Raw genomic sequence first — 21,651 nt, 5'->3', positions numbered from 1 at the left:
CTGCCAAAACCAGTCTTCACTCACAGACAATTATATGTTGCCATCTCCAGAGTTCCATCTTTCAATTCACTTTCTGTTGTATCCTCAAACCCTCCCTTTTTAGACAACTCTGTCTTTCCAGAAGTGTTCAACCATCAATAAATAATTATGCGGCGTTTGTTATGCCGCGGGTTCACTATTGTGTTGTATTTTCCTCTCTCCAGAGTTCCATCTTTTCATTCACTTACTGTTGTATTCTCACACCAACCCGTTTTAGACAACCGTGTCTTTCCAGAAGTGTTTACCATTCAATAAATAATTACGCATGACATTGACCGTGTGTCTACCCGACGCAGAGAGGCGTGGGTAAGCCGTTGAACCCCATTCGGGCTGCAAACCGTGCAATTCCCTCTAAGTGCGACTCAAACGCTCCCACTGATTAGGTCCCTACCCTTTGTACACACCCCCCTCCCACCTCGCTACTACCGTAGTCGGGTGTCTTGGTAGATTATATATAGAAAAGCAGCCAAAACCGCACAGAGCAATGAAAAGTCTACGTGAGTCACAGGTGTATCTGGACTGTATCTGGACAACAACTCAAGTGACGAGTTGGAGGTGGGCACATGACCAGGCAGTGCATACTGAACAAAACATCAGCACACTAGCATGATGGAGAGACCGGAATGGGCGTCCTTCTCCTCTCCTCCCGTTCCTTTCTCCGCGCCTGAGCGCCGTCCACCCCTATCCCTCCGTCTGGGAGTAGAAGCCGCGATGTCGGTCCGCCAGTTTTAAATCACGGACGATTGTGTGTTGGTTTGTTCCGTGCATTGTTACAATGTTGCTTTTCTTGCTGATTTATTACATTACCGATTTTTCAAATGTTAATTTTCTTCCTGTGCTTAAAAATCATTAGAAAACTGGCCTGATTATGCGGCGTATGGTACGCCGCGGGTTGGCTAGTTAAAATTATTAACTGTACCTGCAGTGTAACTGATACTCTAGCAAATGTAATGCAGTCTATCTTTCAAATATATAACACATGTACTTTTACTACATTTAGCAAATTTTAGAGTTTATACTAATGAACATTAGCTTGGCTTCAAAAACCAAACTAATGATACAAATTTAGACTTTGCAAGTTCAAATTTACAAATGAAGTATACAATTTATACCTGCTAAATGGTATAATCATAGCACTTTGTAGCACTAAATAAATGGTATTTTGATTTTAATAACTAATACAGTAGCCCATTTCATTGCCAGTCAACGAGCCAAACAGACACTTTGAATGAAACATGGCTTCATTTTTACTTACTACATCTGTTGTTGGCACAGCTTGTGATTCAGTGGAAATCTATAGATGTGCTCAATACAATCAGATATTGATTGCAAAGGCTGTTTTCCCTTTTAAAGAATTATGTAGGACACAGTATTAAAAATGATTTAGCTCACCATAATTTTGTCTCCTCTTTCAACTTCATGACTCTACAAAGTGAACGTCTAAACCTCCCATGTATATCACTCACATTATAACTCTCTCCAAGCACACACAAATCTATTTCTGAACTAACTAGCTCGTGTATGCATGTTTTTTTTTTGTATTTTTTTAATAATAATAAGCAGGATTCCTGTGATCACTTGCAGTGCTGTGTCATCACCCTTCCCACTGAGCCATTTTTCAAATAAGTAGACTGCTGAATAAACAGTCAACTTCAGCTTTGTGTTTTTACTCATCTTCTCACGGAGTATTGCTTCTTTCTGACTAATTAGAAAAATACATAAGAGATATGAGAAACTGGAGGAGACAAATCAGTCCATCAAGCCCATTTGTTCAGCTAATAGCTAGGCTATCCTAATATCTCATCGTGATTCTTGTTAAAGGTTGTCATTGTTTCTGCTTCAGCTACATGTCTCAGTAGTTTTTTCCAGGGTCCCACAACTCTTTTCATAAAGAAGTGCTTCCTGGCTTCAGCAGTAAATAAATTTCCACTGATGTCCTCGAGTATTTATCTACTTACAGTCATGCAGTACTAACTTCACTCAATATTACTGATACTGTACAAAACCTGGATCCGTTATGTTTTTGGAAGTTTGGTATCAACTTTGGTACCAATAACCAATTCTTGTGACATCCCTAGTCTTGACCGCAATAGTTTATGAATACAGTATTCTGCCTATAAAGAGTCTACTCTGCTACTGTTTGTTTTATAATTGCTATTTTGTCATGTTTTATTTTTTGTCTAAGTTTTCCAGATTCTAGCGGTGCAAAGCAAGTGGTATTGTGGTATAATATATTGTGCTGCTTCCTTATATTTCCGGAGGTCTTGACTCAAATCCTAGCCTGCTCAATGTTTATGTGGAGCTTATACCTTGCTTCTATGTTTGAGAAGGAGTTTCCTCACATAGCCTAAGTTGATGATGCAGATTTATATTACTGTGCCTCGTGAATATCAAATGTGTCATTCAGTCTAGTGCTTACTTTACACCAAATGCTGCTGGTGCAGGTCCGAGTTCCATATAACTCTGTAAAAGAAAAAAACAGTTTTAGACAGTTAATAGATTAATAAATTGTTAATGTTAATGTGTCTTCCTTTTTATGCTCTGCTGCCTCAGTGTACATCTAGATGCTTCATGTTTTATAGATTGATATGTGACTTTTGTATAATGCAAATTGGAATGTTTTTATTTATTTATTTTTTTTCAGGTTTGAAAATGGATGTTGCGGATATTGCCAAAATTAAACGTAAGTATATTTTTGTCTGTGTTATCTTGGAAATTTTCATGTGTTAACTTAAATTTTTCCTTAATTATTATCCATCCATCCATTATCCAACCCGCTGAATCCGAACACAGGGTCACGGGGGTCTGCTGGAGCCAATCCCAGCCAACACAGGGCACAAGGCAGGAACCAATCCCGGGCAGGGTGCCAACCCACCGCAGTAATTATTATTCAGAAGTGAACATAATTCATAGTTTGTGTTTTAATAAGATAGCTTAACTTTGTATGTTATAAAATAATTGTAACCTCTTTACCTCAGACTTTGAAAAGAGCATCAATTGCTGCTGTTTCTGGGAAATTCACTCCCACTCCGAAGGTATAAACTGTCCCAAGTGATCTCAGGATGGTGAATTGTTAATATACTTTTATTACTTAAACTCAGTACTTTGCAGTTTTATTACTTTAATTACTGCATGTGTTTGTGAGCTTTCACTCTAAGATACTTAAATCATATAAAATGCTGATTCAGAGATGTTGTCGTATTTCTTTTTTCTAATCTCTTAAATATGGCAGTCTACTGTACATTTACTGGTCCTGCCTTCCCCCAAACATCACTTTCATGTTTCTTTTCACCTATGTGCTAAGATGGTTTGCTACAAATTGTGATTATCTTTTCAATTGTCATTATCTTTTCCTATATTAACAACCACATTGCTTAGCTTATTCATATTTACTAATGGTTTTTATTCTAAAAAAATACACACGCATATACTGTAAAAGCCCAATTCTCTGAGGTAATGTGAACCAATGTTAACTCAAATAACTTAAAACTCAGATAAAACGGATAGTCATAGCCATTAACAATTTAAAAAATAAATTTGGATATACTGTCACTTTTCAGCCTGTTTTCATACCTCAGTAGTGCTGGATAGGTACAAAAATTTTAAAATTGGTATTGATATCAGCTTTCAAACCTTGATATCAGTGCAGTAAAACCCACCTTATTTAGCTCCAACGTCCCTGGTGTGCTACCAAATTGCATGCCTCCCTGGTGCAATATGCCCTTGCGCTGCACAATGCACTTCTTGCCTTTTGAGAAGTGAGAAGGCCCAATCACGATGAAGCAGTAACTACAAATTCCAGCCCCCCCATCTTACTCCAGCTTCCCAGGTGCATTGAGCATCGCCACACTCCCCCTCAACCCCCCCCCCCTTGATAACCATAAAGTCTCAATCACTTTGAAGCAATAACTACAAAAACCCCCATGTGTTCCACACAATTGTGCATTTCCCTGGTGCGCTGCACTATGCAATGCTTTTGTCTTGATAGCTGTCAAGTCCCTATCACATTGAAGAAGTAAATTGTTCCCTGTGAAGTCCTAATCACCTCAGAGCAATATGTGCTTGGTGCAGTATAAAATGTAATATATAATACTATAATATATAACTTGCCTTCTGATGTATTATACTAGCAAAATACCCGCGCTTCGCAGCGGAGAAGTAGTGTGTTAAAGAGGTTATGTAAACATATATATACATAAACATATATACTTATATACATATCTACATATACACATATCAACATATATACATATATATATATATATATATATATATATATTATATATATATATATACATATATATATATATATATATATATATATATATATATATATATATATACATATAGACATCCACATATATCAACATATATATATACACATACATATACACACATACATACATACATACATATATATATATATATATATATATATATATATATATATATATATATATATATATATATACATATATATATATATATATATATATACATATATATATATATATATATATATACATATATATATATATATATATATATATATATATATATATATATATACATATATATATATATATATATATATATACATATATATATATATATATATATATATACATATATATATATATATATATATACATATACATATAGCAAAATACCCGCGCTTTGCAGCGGAGAAGTAGTGTGTTAAAGAGGTTATGTAACCATATATATACATAAACATATACACATATAGATAGATAGATAGATAGATACTTTATTAATCCCAATGGGAAATTCACATTCTTCAGCAGCAGCATACTGATACAATAAATAATATTAAATTAAAGAATGATAATAATACAGGTGAAAAAAACAGACAATAACTATGTATAATGTTAAATATTAACGTTTACCCCCCCTGGTGGAATTAAAGAGTCGCATAGTTTGGGGGAGGAACGATCTCCTCAATCTGTCTGTGGAGCAGGACAGTGACAGCAGTCTGTCGCTGAAGCTGCTCTTCTGTCTGGAGATGACATTATTTAGTGGATGCAGTGGATTCTCCATAATTGATAGGAGCCTGCTGAGCGCCCTTCGCTCTGCCACAGATGTTAAACTGTCCAGCTCCATGCCAACAATAGAGCCTGCCTTCCTCACCAGTTTGTCCAGGCGTGAGGTGTCTTTCCTCTTAATGCTGCCTCCCAGCACACCACTGCGTAGAAGAGGGCGCTCGCCACAACTGTTTGATAGAACATCTGCAGCATCTTATTGCAGATGTTGAAGGAAGCCAGCCTTCTAAGGAAGTATAACCGGCTTTGTCCTTTCTTGCACAGCGCATCAGTATTGGCAGTCCAGTCTAATTTATCATCCAGCTGCACTCCCAGATATTTATAGGTCTGCACCATCTGCACACAGTCACCTTTGATGATCACTGGGTCTATGAGGGGTCTGGGCCTCCTAAAATCCACCACCAGCTCCTTGGTTTTGCTGGTGTTCAGGTGTAGGTGGTTTGAGTCGCACCATTTAACAAAGTCATTGATTAGGTCCCTATACTCCTCCTCCAGCCCATTCCTGATACAGCCCACGATAGCAGTGTCATCAGCGAACTTTTGCACATGGCAGGACTCTGAGTTGTATTGGAAGTCCGATGTATATAGGCTGAACAGGACTGGAGAAAGTACAGTCCCTTGTGGCGCTCCTGTGTTGCTGACCACAATGTCAGACGTGCAGTTCCCAAGACGCACATACTGAGGTCTGTCTTTAAGATAGTCCACGATCCATGCCACTAGGTATGAATCTAATCCCATCTCTGTCAGCTTGTCCCTAAGGAGCAGATATATATAAATATATACAAATTTACATATCTACATATATATATATATATATATATATATATATATATAGATAGATATATAGATATATATATATATATAGATATATATAGATATATATATAGATATATTTAGATATATATATAGATATATATATATATATAGATATATATATAGATATATATAGATAGATAGATATATATATATATATATATATATATATATATATATATATATATATATATATATAGATATAGATATAAATATAGACATACATATATACATACATACATTCACACATATATATATATATATATATATATATATATATATATATAGCAAAATGTACTGCTTTAAAATTTTTAATAATAAACTGAGGGAAATTATACCAATAATTATTTGTTAAGGATCTCTTTGTATACTATGTTGTCAGTTCGCCCCTCCGGTTGTAATATGACAAAGTTGTGCGCTGAGCTTACTGTTGAGCATGCAACGTATACTTGGCCATGTGAAAAGCAAATCAAGAACAGCAAGACCGCGCCAGCTGCGGAGCTCAGCTCGGAGCGAAATGAAGTGAATGAAATGAGGTGAATGGGAGGGGATATGATCACGTGACATATATGTGTATGTGTATATGTATATATATATGACAGCAACACTCATAACAATGACAACACAATTACATTGACAATCATGTTACGTTATTTTTAAAATGTGTCCTTTACTTTTTTTATAACCTCTTTAACACACTACTTTTCCGCTGCGAAGCGCGGGTATTTTGCTAGTATATATATATATATATATATATATATATATATATATATATATATATATATATATATATATACATATATATATATATATATATATATATATATATATATATATATATATATATATATACATATATATATATATATATATATATATATATATATATATATATATATATATATATATATATATATATATACATACATATACACACATATACACACATACATGCAGTTTCAATAACATAGAAATCAATATAAACAACATTAACATCATTATCATATGAGAATATGAAGTAATATATAAGAAGCACATTTCATATAAATATAAATTATTAAACAGTAAAATCCATCCATCCATTTTCCAACCTGCTGAATCCGAACACAGGGTCACGGGGGTCTGCTGGAGCCAATCCCAGCCAACACAGGGCACAAGGCAGGAAACAATCCTGTGTTTTTATCTTTATTTTATTTTATTGTAGAATCAACTCCTATCTGCGCACACCAGGGCGGCCGTGGGCGGATGCGTATGGTGTATTCACTCCATGTTATCGTGCATTGCGCTGTCATTGGTATTTTGATAAAAGAATTTGAACAACATATAAGAAGCGTATAAATTATTAAACAGTAAAACATTAACATTTAAGAAGTAAAGTTACATTAAGTACTACTGCAGTGCCTTCGGGTATACCTCATTTTTTGTTTGCCCATTACATGCTTAAATGTATACATTTTTTGGTGTACATACCCGAGAACACGCGACATATAACCGAGCGTGGGAGAAGCATGGATTTTAAACACGCGTTGAGTTCATCTGCTGGTCTCCCTCGTGGAATAACTGGTAATGTTTGACTAAAATCTACAGCGAGTAAAACAACATTACCTCCTATTTTTTTTTTACGATCTCTGAGATCTTGCTTTTTTCGGTTCAAGGCTTCATAAGCTCTTTTATGTTCTATGGTGTACTTATCCCAAACCATCATCTTTGAATGTTGCAAGACTTTCGCTTTGTATGTAGATCGGGGTAATTACATTCATTGCATTCCTAGTCTGAATCACAATCTGATTGTATGGGTGGTTACCTGGCACTGTAGGGTTGCCACCCGTCCTTTAAAATACGGAATCGTCCCATATTTGAGAATGAAATTGCGCGTCCCGTTTTGAATCAATACGGGACGGGATCTATCCCGTATTTTTTTTATCATTTTTTTTAAAGCAGCGTCTCATGCAAATCATCCCACACGCATTTTATGAAGATGCCTCCTTTCATACTTTTGATTGGGTAATACTTGACGTCATCGTTAGTTTGATTGGTCTTTTTAACTGTCCAGTGAGGAGGGCGGGTCTTTTAAGTAGAGTCTGCAAAGTGTTGGCACTGGGATGTGGCACCCGCTGCAGTATGCGTCCCTTATTTTTTTGTATTAAAAGTGGTAACCCTACCTGGCAGGTAACAGTTATGTTTGGTCATGAAGTTGTCTAAAATCCGCCACGTGCCCTCTTTTAATTGTGAGAAGCAGATATATATAGCCAAATTCTCGCGCTTCGTTGCGGCGAAGTACTGCTTTTAATTTTTTAAGAAAAGAAAACCTTTTGAAACGGATCAAAAATACAGTATACCAATAACAATTTGTTAAGGATCTGTTTTTTTCTGAACCTCGCTTTTCACAGCTGTCGCGCTACGGCGTGTGTTTCGTTTATTTGACAGTATGTAGATCGTGGTAATTACATTCATGGCATTCGTTTTCTGAATCACAATCTGACTGTATGGGTGGTTACCTGCCAGGTAACGCTTGTGGTTGGTCAGGAAGTCGCCTTACATCCGCCACGTGCCCTCTTTCTGTTCCCAGAAGCTGATCATAGAATGGTTTTAATAGTTTACTTTCAAATAATGCAAAGAGTATGCGACACGTGTTTCTCCCTAATTCTGGGCTCATCAGGCATACACACTCACTTCATCCCCTCTCGGGAATCGAATCTCTATTGTCAGCGCCAGAGTTGAAGCCCCTAACGTTGCGGTCAGCAAGTCGGCTAACATCCGCCATGTGCCGTCTTTCAGTTGCGAGAAGCAGATCATAGAATGGTTGAAACTGTTGCCCCTAACGTTGCGCTACGGCGTGTGGTTCGTTTATACCTCGTGTCTTCTCATTAAACTTTTATCTCGCGAATATGTTATTGCAATCCGCAGCGGGAGCGTTTCTATAAACTTAATTTAAACTTACGTTTTACACCGTGCTTTGTTTCCCTTATGAACATGCTTGTATGCTTCACTCGCTGGCTTCTTATTGTTTCGCTCCCTTCTCAATTGTTTAATGAATTTTTTGTTCTTCGCTGTTTGCAGCTCTTCCTTCATTTCTTCCTACTGCGTTCTTTTATCTCGCGAATATGTTATTGCAATCCGCAACGGGAGCGTTTCAATAAACTTAATTTAAACTTACGTTTTACACCGTGCTTTGTTTCCCTTATGAAGATGCTTGTATGCTTCACTAGCTCCATTCTCAATTGTTTAATTAATTTTTTGTTCTTCGCTGTTTGCGGCTCTTCCTTCATTTCTCCCTACTGAGCTCACAGTCTTTTCACGTGATTACGTGGGAGGCGTGATGACGTGACACTCAACTCCGCCTCCCACGGCCATCAAGCTGCCGTCCATTACAGTATATTGTCAAAAATGAGGTTCCAGTTATGACCATTACGCGTTGAATTTCGAAATGAAACCTGCCCAACTTTTGTAAGTAAGCTGTAAGGAATCAGCCTGCCAAATTTTAGCCTTCCACCTACACGGGAAGTTGGACAATTAGTGAGTGAGTGAGTCAGTCAGTCAGTCAATCAGTCAGTCAGGGCTTTGCCTTTTATTAATTAGTATAGATAATATATTTAATACATCAGAAGGCAAGTTACTGAAGGTCACCAGCTTTTGTGGTAGGTGCCACACAGCTGAATAGCTTCAAGCACAGCTTAATGGTGTTCAAAAAAAGCATGTCTCAATTTCTGCTGTGAAGAGGAGACTTTATGCTGCACGTTTGACTGGGCAAGTGATTCGAAGAAAGGCATTCCTTAAAGGACAAAATTGGGCCTTGAAATAACAGCTGTGGACTACTGCAGGTTGAAAGAAAGTCATGAGGCTCGTTTATACTTTACGCTCAGAATGCGTACGCATAATGGCTGCCACTTGCTCCCAGCGTTCATTTGACGTGTCCTCTGAGCAGGTTCTCAGAAATTAATGTGACGCGTGCGTGAGTTGCAGTACCAGCAAAAAGTGTGTGGTTTGGGGGGGGAGGGGGTGGTGTATTGCAGTGTGATAAAAGTCAGAATGTGACACCAGTCTCTGTTTACTATCTATATGTGACAGAGTGCCTCTCTGTGGATCCTACGGGATTGATGTGTGCACTTCGATTTTTGGTGAATGATTCGATGTGGTGAAGCAAAATGCCGACATACATGCATTCGTGGTGCTTTTATATTCAACTGTCGCATATTCCTGATCATAATGACATGATTCATTTTAAAAGTCTCACGTACCATCTTTTGTGCCATCTTTTTTTTTTCTGGGGTTTCCTCCTGACCCGACAGGTGTGGCAAACAGCAATAGATCACCACACACAACTCTCTGTACATTTCGAATCCTTAGATTTATGCTTGATATCACTTTCATGATGAAATGCATTAAAGTATGTATGTTACATTTTACAGATAAATTGTTAATTTCGTTTAAAAGTTCGCTGACGACACTGCTATCGTGGGCTGTATCAGGAGTGGGCTGGAGGAGGAGTATAGGAACCTCATCAAGGACTTTGTTAAATGGTGTGACTCAAACCACCTACACCTGAACACCAGCAAAACCAAGGAGCTGGTGGTGGATTTTAGGAGGCCCAGGCCCCTCATGGACCCCGTGATCGTCAGAGGGTGCAGAGGGTGCAGACCTTTAAATACCTAGGAGTGCAGCTGGATGATAAATTTGACTGGACTGCCAATACTGATTCTCTGTGCCAGAGAGGACAGAGCCGGCTATACTTCCTTAGAAGACTATTGTCCTTCAACATCTGCAATAAGATGCTGCAGATGTTCTATCAGACTGTTGTGGCGAGCGCCCTCTTCTACGCGGTGGTGTGCTGGGGAGGCAGCATTAAGAAGAGGGACGCCTCACGCCTGGACAAACTGGTGAGGAAAGCAGGCTCTATTGTAGGCATGGAGCTGGACAGTTTGACATCCGTGGCAGAACGACGGGTGCTCAGCAGGCTCCTATCAATTATTGAGAATCCACTGCATCCACTAAACAGTGTCATCTCCAGACAGAAGAACAGATTCAGTGACAGACTTCTGTTACTGTTCTGCTCCACTGACAGACTGAGAAGATCATTCCTCCCCCAAACTATGCGACTCTTCAATTCCACCCGGTTAGGGTAAACGTTAACATTATTCAAAGTTATTGTCTGTTTTTACCTGCATTTTTATTACTCTTTAATTTTAATATTGTTTTTTGTATTAGTATAATGCTGCTGGAGTATGTGAATTTCCTCTTGGAATTAATAAAGTATCCTTCCTTCCTGTCTGTCTGTCTGTCTGTCTGTCTGTCTGTCTGTCTGTCTGTCTGTCTGTCTGTCTGTCTGTCTGTCTGTCTGTCATATAGTGCATATCTATCTATCTATCTATCTATCTATCTATCTATCTATCTATCTATCTATCTATCTATCTATCTATCTATCTATCTATCTATCTATCTATCTATCTATCTATCTATCTATCTATCTATGTTAATAATTACACACATGGGGGGTGAGACGGTGGCGTAGCGGTAGTGCTGCTGTCTCGCAGGGAGTCACGTCGCTGGTATTCCCTGCCTGGAGTTTATATGTTTTCCTGGTGAGTTTCCACAGTGTGCTCCGATTTCCTTCCAAAGATATGCAGATTTGGTGACACTAAAATGATGCCATTGTATGCGAGTGCTTGTGTTCACCTTGTGATGAGCTGATGAATTGTCCAGGGATTGTTTCAGCCTCGTGCCCAATGCTAGCTGGAATGGACATATCCCTGGATTGATGGATTTAATCATTAAACATCCTTTTCAGAGATATTGCAGTAAGGTGTCATCAGAATTTAATGGGTGTTCCAGGCAATTCACAACACAGCGAAGCTGAACCTGTGCTCACTGTGATAATATCTTGCACTGCCACCTGTGGTTTCCTCCAGATTTACGTAAAGTACGCGCTCAAGTATAAACAGTAAAACGCTTGCATAGCAGGAGCGTCCTCTGAAGCGTGCGTTGCGTCGCGTGAATAATAAATCCGGCCTTACGGGACAATGAGCCGCCAACATTAACTTAAAAGACACCTCCTGCCCTCATTCTGGGATCCAGAGTTGGGAGGAAGAGGATGAACTAGGTGGAATGGAAGACAGAGGAAAAAGAGAAAGGAGAGAAAATGCTTGGTGCAATAATTGCGTTTATTGTGCTTTAGACTGTGCACTGTGCTGGGTGGGTGGGAAACCAAGAGAGGAAAAGTGTTTCCACCTAAAAATAAAATACTTGTGTGTGCTGGACTTGACACAGCACATTGCCACACCCACCACATAATGAACCACTTCAGAATCCCAAATTAGGATGCAAACACAGCTGTACAATGGATAACATCTCACCACCACACTAGTTAAAATAGAATTGGAACAGTGTGAGGTTTTTAATAGTGACTAGAGTGACAATCCTGCCACCAGTGTATTGATGGAATGAAAATACCGATTTGTAATAACATTAACAGTTTTTGGTTTTATACATGTCATGCAAATTGGGAATTTCTCCAAATTTCAGGTGTTTCGTAATGTATCTACTAAACTAATTTGCAAGGTTTCTTCAACTTCTAAAATTATATAAATCTTATTAAGCTTAAAATTAAATATTTTAACTTCCATTGTTTTAATGTCCTGTTTCCAAAATAGGAATTTTACTAAACCTTGAAGTTGCCATTGATTCAATTGAGTTACCTTCAAATGGAGCAGGACTAACAAAACCAGGAAGGTGAGTGCTCTTGTGCAGTTCTTAAGCAGTAAATTACTAATACTCTCTAATTTAGGACCCTTTAAGGATTATGCTGTGTGAGTGTTTTTTAAAAATTTCTTCAATGATAGAATTGAAATATGAAGCAGTATCTTAACATTGGCATTAAACTGATTGTAATGCAAATGTCTTTGGATTAAAATGTGATCATCTATGTATGATTAACTTTTTATTCTCAAATGTAGTGCATTTAGAAAGTATTCAGACCCATTGACTATTCTCAGTTTTTTATGTTGTAGCCTTGTGGCAAAATCATTTAAATGTATATTTTTTGTCATCACACACAACATGTAAAACCACAGAATGACAAATCGACAACAGGATTTAATAAATGTGTAAATATTTTGCATATTTTTTTTAAATAAAAAACTGAAATCTCATTTTGACATTCAGATCCTTTGCTCATTACATATTTGGCAGCAATTACAGCCTGGAGCCTTCTTGGTTATGATGTGTAAAGCTTTCCATACCTGGATTTTTTTTTTTTTTTTTTGCTACTCATCCCTGCACATCCTTTTAAGTTCTGTCATGTTGGATGGAGACCATCGGTAGACAGGTATTTTCAGGTTTCTCCAGAGATTTTTGATTGGGTTCAAGTCTAGGCTCTGTCTGAACCACTCAAGGACATTTAAAGAGCCTGAACCACTCAAGGATGTTCCCTGTGCTTCTTTTGTGTTGCTTTTGCTTTGTACTTAGCGTAATCGCCCTATCGTAGGTGAACCTGCAGGTCAGTACGAAATCTGGATTGATTTGAAGAAGGTTTCCATCCTGGATATCTTTCTGCTTTGTTTCGTTTAACTTTCCCTTGATCCTGACTAATCTCCAAGCCCCCAGACCCATAGCATGATGATGCTACCACAATACTTCACTGTTGGAATTAAATTGAGCAGGTCATGTTCTTTAAGGTGCCTTTTTGCAAACTCCCAGTGGGCTTCAATGTGTCTTTTACTGAGCAGAGGCTTATATCTGGACACTCTGCCATAAATCATAGATTGGTAGAATGTCACAGTGATTGTTGTCATTCTGGATGTTTCTCCCATCCTAACAGGTTATTTGGAGTTTAGCCAGTGTGAACATTATGTTCTTGATCACCTCTCTTATTTAATTGATGTTATCATTATATATTTTTTTATGTCCTACATTACTAGTTTAAATATTAAAGCTTGTTGAATATTAGTACGGACTCTGCTGACTGTAAATTTGTTTGTACTATTTTCTAATAGCTTTGATAAACCTAATATAAACTTTGAACATTGTGGTAAGAATTCATTTAAATTAGAAGATTTCATTGATACATCATTAATGACCGGACCTAAATATGAACTATGAATGTGTTTTTAAATGTTGTTATGTAAATGGAGATGAAAAACTATTCCTGTATTTTAATATTGATTAAAAACTATTCCCATATTTTAATATATCTTGTTTGTCTTCACTAAGGGATATGTTTCTAATTTTTAGTCAAAAAACGTAAAAGAACTTTAATTGGAGGTGGTAGATGGTGTCATGCTCCACTATGTATTTATGCTCACTGAGTAACTTTTAATTCTCATTTACCACCATTTGTTTTATAAATTTGTTTAATAAAATATAGAAAAAAATGCTTCCCTAAACTTTGAAACATTTTATTTAAAAAAAAATTCTTTCTTTGGGAAGATGTCAAGTCCTTGTTCTTATTTAGGAATTTCAAATGCATGTTTTTGTTTCTGAGGAGGGTTTACTAAACTGAACTAATATCTCCTCTATCTTTTCTGTATTTGCTACTAGCCGTCCCCTGTGGTGAAGCAGTGAAACTTTAAAAATCAATAAACAAACAGGTATTGCAAGCTAAGTGGAGGCAAGGTCCGCTCTAACACATGGCCAGAGGTAGAGCGATTTGAATGGAGGTGGCACGTGTGTGAGGAGGGCCCCGCCTGGCTCCCCACTCCTGACGTCACGCTTCCCCCTCCCCTCGGCCCACAGCCTTTGTCTCAGATTAGCGTGAATAAATCGCTCCTGCAAGCTAACTATGATACTTAATGTGATGAGAGAAGTCACAAAATCAACATGAATATTCAAGCAAATTATAGCAAAAAACTTGATCTGTTAAAAAATCTGTTAAATAGTTCTCTTGTGAAAAGCAGACAGACAGACAGACAGACAGATGTTGGATTTTATATATATTGTAAAGAAATACAAAGACAACTGTAAAGGTTTGGTTTTTTAGGCCCCGTATACTGTAAAATAAAAGGGTTTCTGTCAGTAAATTCCAGTACAGACAAGCAACAACAAAAAATGGCTGGTGGACAATTTATAGTGATGGACAGGAAGTGATGAAATTGATGGGGTAAGTCGTAATGGTAGATGGGTAACTGATGTCATCAGGAGGGGACCAGAGGTAAGAAAGGAACCTGGAAGTGGGTGGGATCAATGGTCTTCCAGGTACGGTCATGGCGCAGTGCTTCGTTCTTTCTGGAGAAATAGAAAGAGCGGTTAGTACCCCGCCATTGTCCCCTGGCATGACTTGTTGCGGCGCCCGTCGGGTCCTTAAGCCTCTCCCCATGCGCTCGTGCGTGATAATATATAGAGATTAGCCCATAGGTTTACATCAACTCTGCATACTATTACTTTAAGTTTTGGTGGGCTGGTATGTTAAACAAGAAAACATACTGTAGTTTATAAGCGTATGTCAGATTCATTAATTGTGCAGTCTGTCTGATTAATGGATTATGTTCTTGGAACAAGGAACACAGCTGCTAAATTAACTTACAGCACACAAAGGTAATTCCTGAGCAGTAAGGTCATTTATCATCTCCACTCCAGGTATACTGTATATTCTTTAGTGTTTTAGAATGAATATTAATATATCATTTAATGATTCATAACATGACATTCTCAAACCTATTTAATCCAGTTTGTGATCATGGGCTAGTGCAGCCTGTCCTTGTAACACTGAGTATAATGCAGAAGAAAGCCCTGAAAAGAGTGTCTGTGAATGTGAGTGGGTACGATAAACTCTCGCATAGGATCAATTTATAATTGCTGTTTAACTTAACATGCGCATATTTAAATATACTAAGACTGGAATCAACTGAAATCAGTGGATATTGTAATTTTACTTAAGGAAATGAGGCAACATAGAACTGACAGGTAACAGTCTAAATAGATGGAAATCCATAAACAGTATCTCATGTTCGATTTAGTATTTATTCTTGACATATAAAAATTGCATGTAGCAGCTGTGATAAACATTAACCTAGTCCAACATAAGGTGATTAATTTCTTTTGCTGATGGCTATAGTATTTAGAGTTTAAATGATAATTTTTAATTACTTTTTTTTATTATTATTTTAAGTTCACTTGTTGGGTATGGTTAATTTAATGTGGATATATTTGCTCCTTTGCAGCTATATCTTTGAGCTTTTTAAACAAGCCCAGCTTACATTTGAAACAAAAACTGCAGTACTGGATGCGTTGGAACAAATAATGGGACATTTTGCTGAGCGTAAGTATCCTAGAGATGTCTTGTTTATTTTCATGTTGTGTTTTGTACTGAGAAACAAAGAGTTATGTGTAGCATTCCTTTTTGATTTGCTTGTGTTTTTAGATGTTTGACTTTGAGTTTTGGCGATATGAGAATTTTCATAGTTACCACCTGTGATATCTCAACTACCCATTTTATTGCATTTATATAACTTTGTGGCCATCGTTTTAGGAGAACTGTATAAAATCTTGGGTAGCAGTTGGGGAATGGGAAATACAAGGGAATTGCAGTAAAAAGACAAACTGGAAATGCAGTCTGTTTCTCAAAGCACAGCAGATGAAGATGGCTTATAACCTATTCCCTCATACATAGGCAGTGAATGCCAGTGATATCCACATTGCCCACACCAATCCTTTTGAAAACCTACAATGATCAAGTTAACTTCTTTTTGACTGGAAAGTTATTTGTGTTACAAAAAGACGCATCATGATGCTTTTGCACATAAAGCTTAATGGCATCATGCACTAATCTGTAAATTAAATATATATTGTCATTTATTACTTTGAAGATTGTGTTTAATGTTTGAGATGTAGGTCTATTTAAATCCATCTACAGTCATATCAACTAGATTTAGCCATAGTAATTAGACAGATCAGCAACAATAGTAAGAAAACATACAGGAAAACATTGACAGCTTAGCTGTAAATATTGTTCAAGCAGTTGAGCTCATTATAGATTTGAGCAGATATAGGCCAGTTAGCATCAGTAGTTCTTTCCTTTTTTTTGTGCCAGAAGAGTAGGATGAGTAAGCAGACACTTTAGTTTTTATTGCTGTGCTTTAGAAAGTAGCCAGAGGTTTTGTTTTTTTTAAATAAATCAATTACTACTACAATGTAGTACAAAATTGCATTCTGACTTAAAAATAGCCAGTGTCATCAGCTTTTTTAGTGATCAAGTACATCCATCCATCCATTTTCCAACCCGCTGAATCCTAACACAGGGTCACGGGGGCCTGCTGGAGCCAATCCCAGCCAACACAGGGCACAAGGCAGGAACCATTCCCAGGCAGGGTGCCAACCCACCGCAGATCAAGTACATCCTTATGTTTTATATCAGACAGAACTGGATAATATTGCAGAGTGAGTAAAATTACAGGCTAAAATCATGGTTGATCACAAAAACTATTTTTATGCATTGTTTTATACTTCCATGATTTTATTTCCTACCCTAAGTTGTCTGTTATGGAATTACCAAATAGAAAGAAACAAAATAATACTGTTAAACATTTTTAGATATCTATCTTTAAGACCTGAAAACATGCTGAAATCACTTGAAGAAATACACAAAAGAAAAACAACCTAATTTGTAATTAGTTTATGCAATTACACCAAAGTTAAAGTACCAATTTACTGTAGCAAATCCATCCATCCATTCTCCAACCCGCTGAATCTGAACACAGGGTCACGGGGGTCTGCTGGAGCCAATCCCAGCCAACACAGGGCACAAGGCAAGAACCAATCCCGGGCAGGGTGCCAACCCACCGCAGGACACACACAAACAAACCCACACACCAATCACACACTAGGGCCAATTTAGAATCACCAATCCACCTAACCTGCATGACTTTGGACTGTGGGAGCGCCCGGAGGAAACCCATGCAGACACGGGGAGAACATGCAAACTCCACGCATGGAGGATCCGGGAAGCGAACCTGGGTCTCCTAAGTACTGTAGCAAATGATAATGAAAAAGAGAATTTCAATACAACCTGGCAGAAATTCTCCACCATGGAACATTTATGAAGGTGTGAGATATCCATTCATTTCTCAGATAACAAATACCTGCCTAAACTTGACTTTTCTGTCACAGTTAAGCATGGTGTTGTTTTTTTTTTAATGTGAAACGTCCTTCATTTTCATTAAATAGACAGAAAATGTGAAGGATACCCTCAAATTCGTCAGTGGAAATTGACAAGAAAACATGGTGTATTAACTACAGAAATTCAGCTGCAATATGGAATAATGCAATATGAAATATATAGATTTTAATAAGTCGTCGTGGTTGTTCTTTTACAAGTGGTTCTAAAAAAAAATGTTTAATATATTTGACAAAGATTTTATTAAATGTGTTGCTTCAAGTAAATGAAGATTTAGAAATTAAGAGTACCTCCCAAAACATACTGATAATATAAGTAAATACCTGTCTAAAAAGTGAGCTGCATTCCTGTATTCTCTGAAAAGACACATTTAAAAAGACATTCATTTGGAAACCACCTGCCAGTAAGTAACTGGCCACTCTTTAACATGGGTATGGGGTCTCTCATCTTTTGTTTCAGTGTCACTATGGGCACATGGTGAGCCTACAGTTGTATTGTAAATTTTCTTTTTTTGTTCATTTCTAAATACAAATAAAATTGTAATCATATTAAGTAACATATTACATGTACTAGCAGACATGGTGCAGCTCAGGATGTAGAACTCTTATGCACAAGTACCATTCATCATCCACAATTTGGATAATGCTTTTATATGTATACAGTCATCTGAAAAAGTTTGGGAACCCCTCTCAGTTTGCATAATAATTTACTTTCAACAAAAAAGATAACAGTGGTATGTCTTTCATTTCCTAGGAACATCTGAGTACTGGGGTGTTTTCTGAACAAAGATTTTTAGTGAAGCAGTATTTAGTTGTATGAAATTAAATCAAATGTGAAAACTGGCTGTGCAAAAATTTGGGTTCCCTTGTAATTTTGCCTGTCACTGCTCAATGCTGATTACTTGCAACACCAAATTGGTTGGATTAGTTTGTTAAGCCTTGAACTTCATAGACAGGTGTGTCCAATCATGAGATATAAAGGTCTTTAAGGTGGTCAGTTGCAAGTTGTGCTTCCATTTGACTCTCCTCTGAAGAGTGACAGCATGGGATCCTCAAAGCAACTCTCAAAAGTTCTGAAAACAAAGATTGTTCAGTCTCATGGTTTAGGGGAAGGCTACAAAAAGCTATCTGAGAGGTTTAAACTTTCAGTTTCAACTGTAAGGAATGTAATCAGGAAATGGAAGGCCACAGGCACAGTTGCTGTTAAACCCAGGTCTGGCTGGGAAAGAAAAATACAGGAGCGGCATATGCACAGGATTGTGAGAATGGTTACAGACAACCTACAGATCACCTCCATAGACCTGCAAGAACATCTTGCTGCAGATGGTGTATCTGTACATCGTTCTACAATTCAGCGTAATTTGCACAAAGAACATTTGTATAGCAGGGTGATGAGAAAGAAGCCCTTTCTGCACTCACGCCACAAACAGAGTCGCTTGTTGTATGCAAATGCTCATTTGGACAAGCCAGATTCATTTAAGAACAAAGTGCTTTGGACTGATGAGACAAAAATTGAGTAAGAAACAACGCATTCCAAGAAAAACACCTGCTACCTACTGTCAAATTTGGTGGAGGTTCCATCATGCTGTGGGGCTGTGTGGCTAGTTCAGGGACTGGGGCCCTTGTTAAAGTTGAGGGTCAGATGAATTCAACCCAATATCAACAAATTCTTCAGGATAATGTTCAAGCATCAGTCACAAAGTTGAAGTTACTCAGGGGTTGGATATTCCAATAAGACAATGACCCAAAACATAGTTCTAAATCTACAAAGACATTCATGCAGAGGGAGAAGTACAATGTTCTGGAATGGCCGTCACAGTCCCCTGACTTGAATATCATCGAAAATCTCTGGGATGATTTGAAGCAGGCTGTCCATGCTCGGCAGCCATCAAATTTAACTGAACTGGAGAGATTTTGTATGGAAGAATGGTCAACAATACCTCCATCCCTAATCCAGACACTCATCGAAAGGCTATAGGAGGCATCTAGAGACCGTTATATTTGAAAAAGGAGGCTCAACTAAGTATTGATGTAATATCTCTGTTGGGGTGCCCAAATTTATGCACCTGTCTAATTTTGTTATATTGCATATTTTCTGTTAATCCAATAAACTTAATGTCACTGCTGAAATACTACTGTTTCCATAAGGCATGTCATATATTAAAAGGAAGTTGCTACTTTGAAAGCTTAGCCAATGATAAACAAAAATCCAAAGAATTAAGAGGGGTTCCCAAACTTTTTCATATGACTGTATATAAGGTCTTAAGTGCTGCCTGTGATTTTGAAATGTATTAATTGCATCTAGTTCATTACATATAAACAGCACGGACAAAATGCACACTGTAATGAATAATGTATGCAGTCACAGTAAAATGACCTGAAATTGAAGTCTTTGATTAGTTTCTTGTTTTACGCCAGCATCCCCCGGGGACTAATACAGTGTACCAAACAACAAAATACCATACTTTTAATTTTAGTGTTTTCCAAATATTTTAGGATTGATTACATAACCAAAAAAGACTAGATGCACAATCCTAAGAGTCACCTACACTACTAGTAATTTTTATGTCAGTCATGTTGCATATAGTGTTAGTTCAGATAAATATAGAAAGTACAGAACTAGAGGTGAAATTTCATTCAAATAAGTACACTACTACAGTAGATGCTGCTGCTCAGTGACATTCTGTACCTGTTATTTTGAAACTGTTTACTTGTTGTTCTATAATTTTCAATCAAAGGCAATATGAAATCACAGTCTTCTGACAATTCCCAGGAATTTCAACTTTGTTTCTTGTACATCTTCTCGAAAATAATTACTGGTCAATTTCTGTAGTACTAGGGTGTTGTACCGTGTTAGCCATTATGAATGTAGAGAAAAGCCAAGCAAAATGACACCTTTTATTGGCTAACTAAAAAGATTACAATATGCAAGCTTTTGAGGCAACTCAGGCCCCTTCTTCAGGCAAGATGTAATCAACATTACATCTTGCCTGAAGAAGGGGCCTGAGTTGCCTCAAAAGCTTGCATATTGTAATCTTTTTAGTTAGCCAATAAAAGGTGTCATTTTGCTTGGCTTTTCTGGTCAATTTCTGATTACTTATGACAGTCTGAAAATAATAAGCGTCTTTCTATTTAGAAATTGCAATCCTAAAATTTGCATCTGTAACTAATAACTGCTTCTTTTTTGGAGGAATACAGTTAAGAATGAAACATTAATATGTTTTTTGTAGAACAAAAAAAGAAAAACTTGTTCAGATGCTGGAGCAATTTCATTGAAGTCGTTTGGGCATGTTATTCAGTGCAGTGGTCAGGTCAGTGTTGCTAAAAGTAGAGAGCCACATCAAAGGGATGAGCAAAAAACATTTTTCTTAGCAAGCTACACCTCTGTGATGTTGCACAGTGCGGCTTCATTCAAAAGCAGTCAGCCGTGTACTAATTAGATTGACAATGATGTCAATTGTTTGTACATTTGTTGAATATGGCCTCATACTTTTTAAAAGTCATCATTCCAGTGATTTAATTTTAATTGAAGTAATTATTTAGTGGTAAAAATTGATTTGTATTAAACGCATTGTTCCTTGATTAGGGTGAACACTATTTAAGAACCAAGTTGCTATAAATAAATGTGTTCTAGCTT

General features: G+C 37.2%; 1 protein-coding gene across 4 annotated transcripts in view; it reads left to right on the top strand.

Moving 5' to 3' along the window:
* Positions 1–21,651, top strand: part of rtel1 (regulator of telomere elongation helicase 1) — a 132,304-nt gene that overhangs the window by 45,064 nt on the left and 65,589 nt on the right. For all 4 annotated transcript variants that reach the window (XM_028812062.2, XM_028812061.2, XM_028812060.2 and 1 more), the window contains exons 11-13: positions 2,684–2,722; positions 12,560–12,638; positions 16,064–16,161. In XM_028812062.2, coding sequence (XP_028667895.2) covers positions 2,684–2,722; positions 12,560–12,638; positions 16,064–16,161 — 216 coding nt within the window. The remainder of the gene's footprint in view (positions 1–2,683; positions 2,723–12,559; positions 12,639–16,063; positions 16,162–21,651) is intronic.

Source organism: Erpetoichthys calabaricus, chromosome 10 (assembly GCF_900747795.2).
Source record: "Erpetoichthys calabaricus chromosome 10, fErpCal1.3, whole genome shotgun sequence".
NCBI classification, from domain to species: Eukaryota; Metazoa; Chordata; class Cladistia; order Polypteriformes; family Polypteridae; genus Erpetoichthys; species Erpetoichthys calabaricus.
The sequence above is the reverse complement of the archived record's forward strand: the minus strand, read 5'-3'. Positions and strand labels throughout refer to the sequence as shown.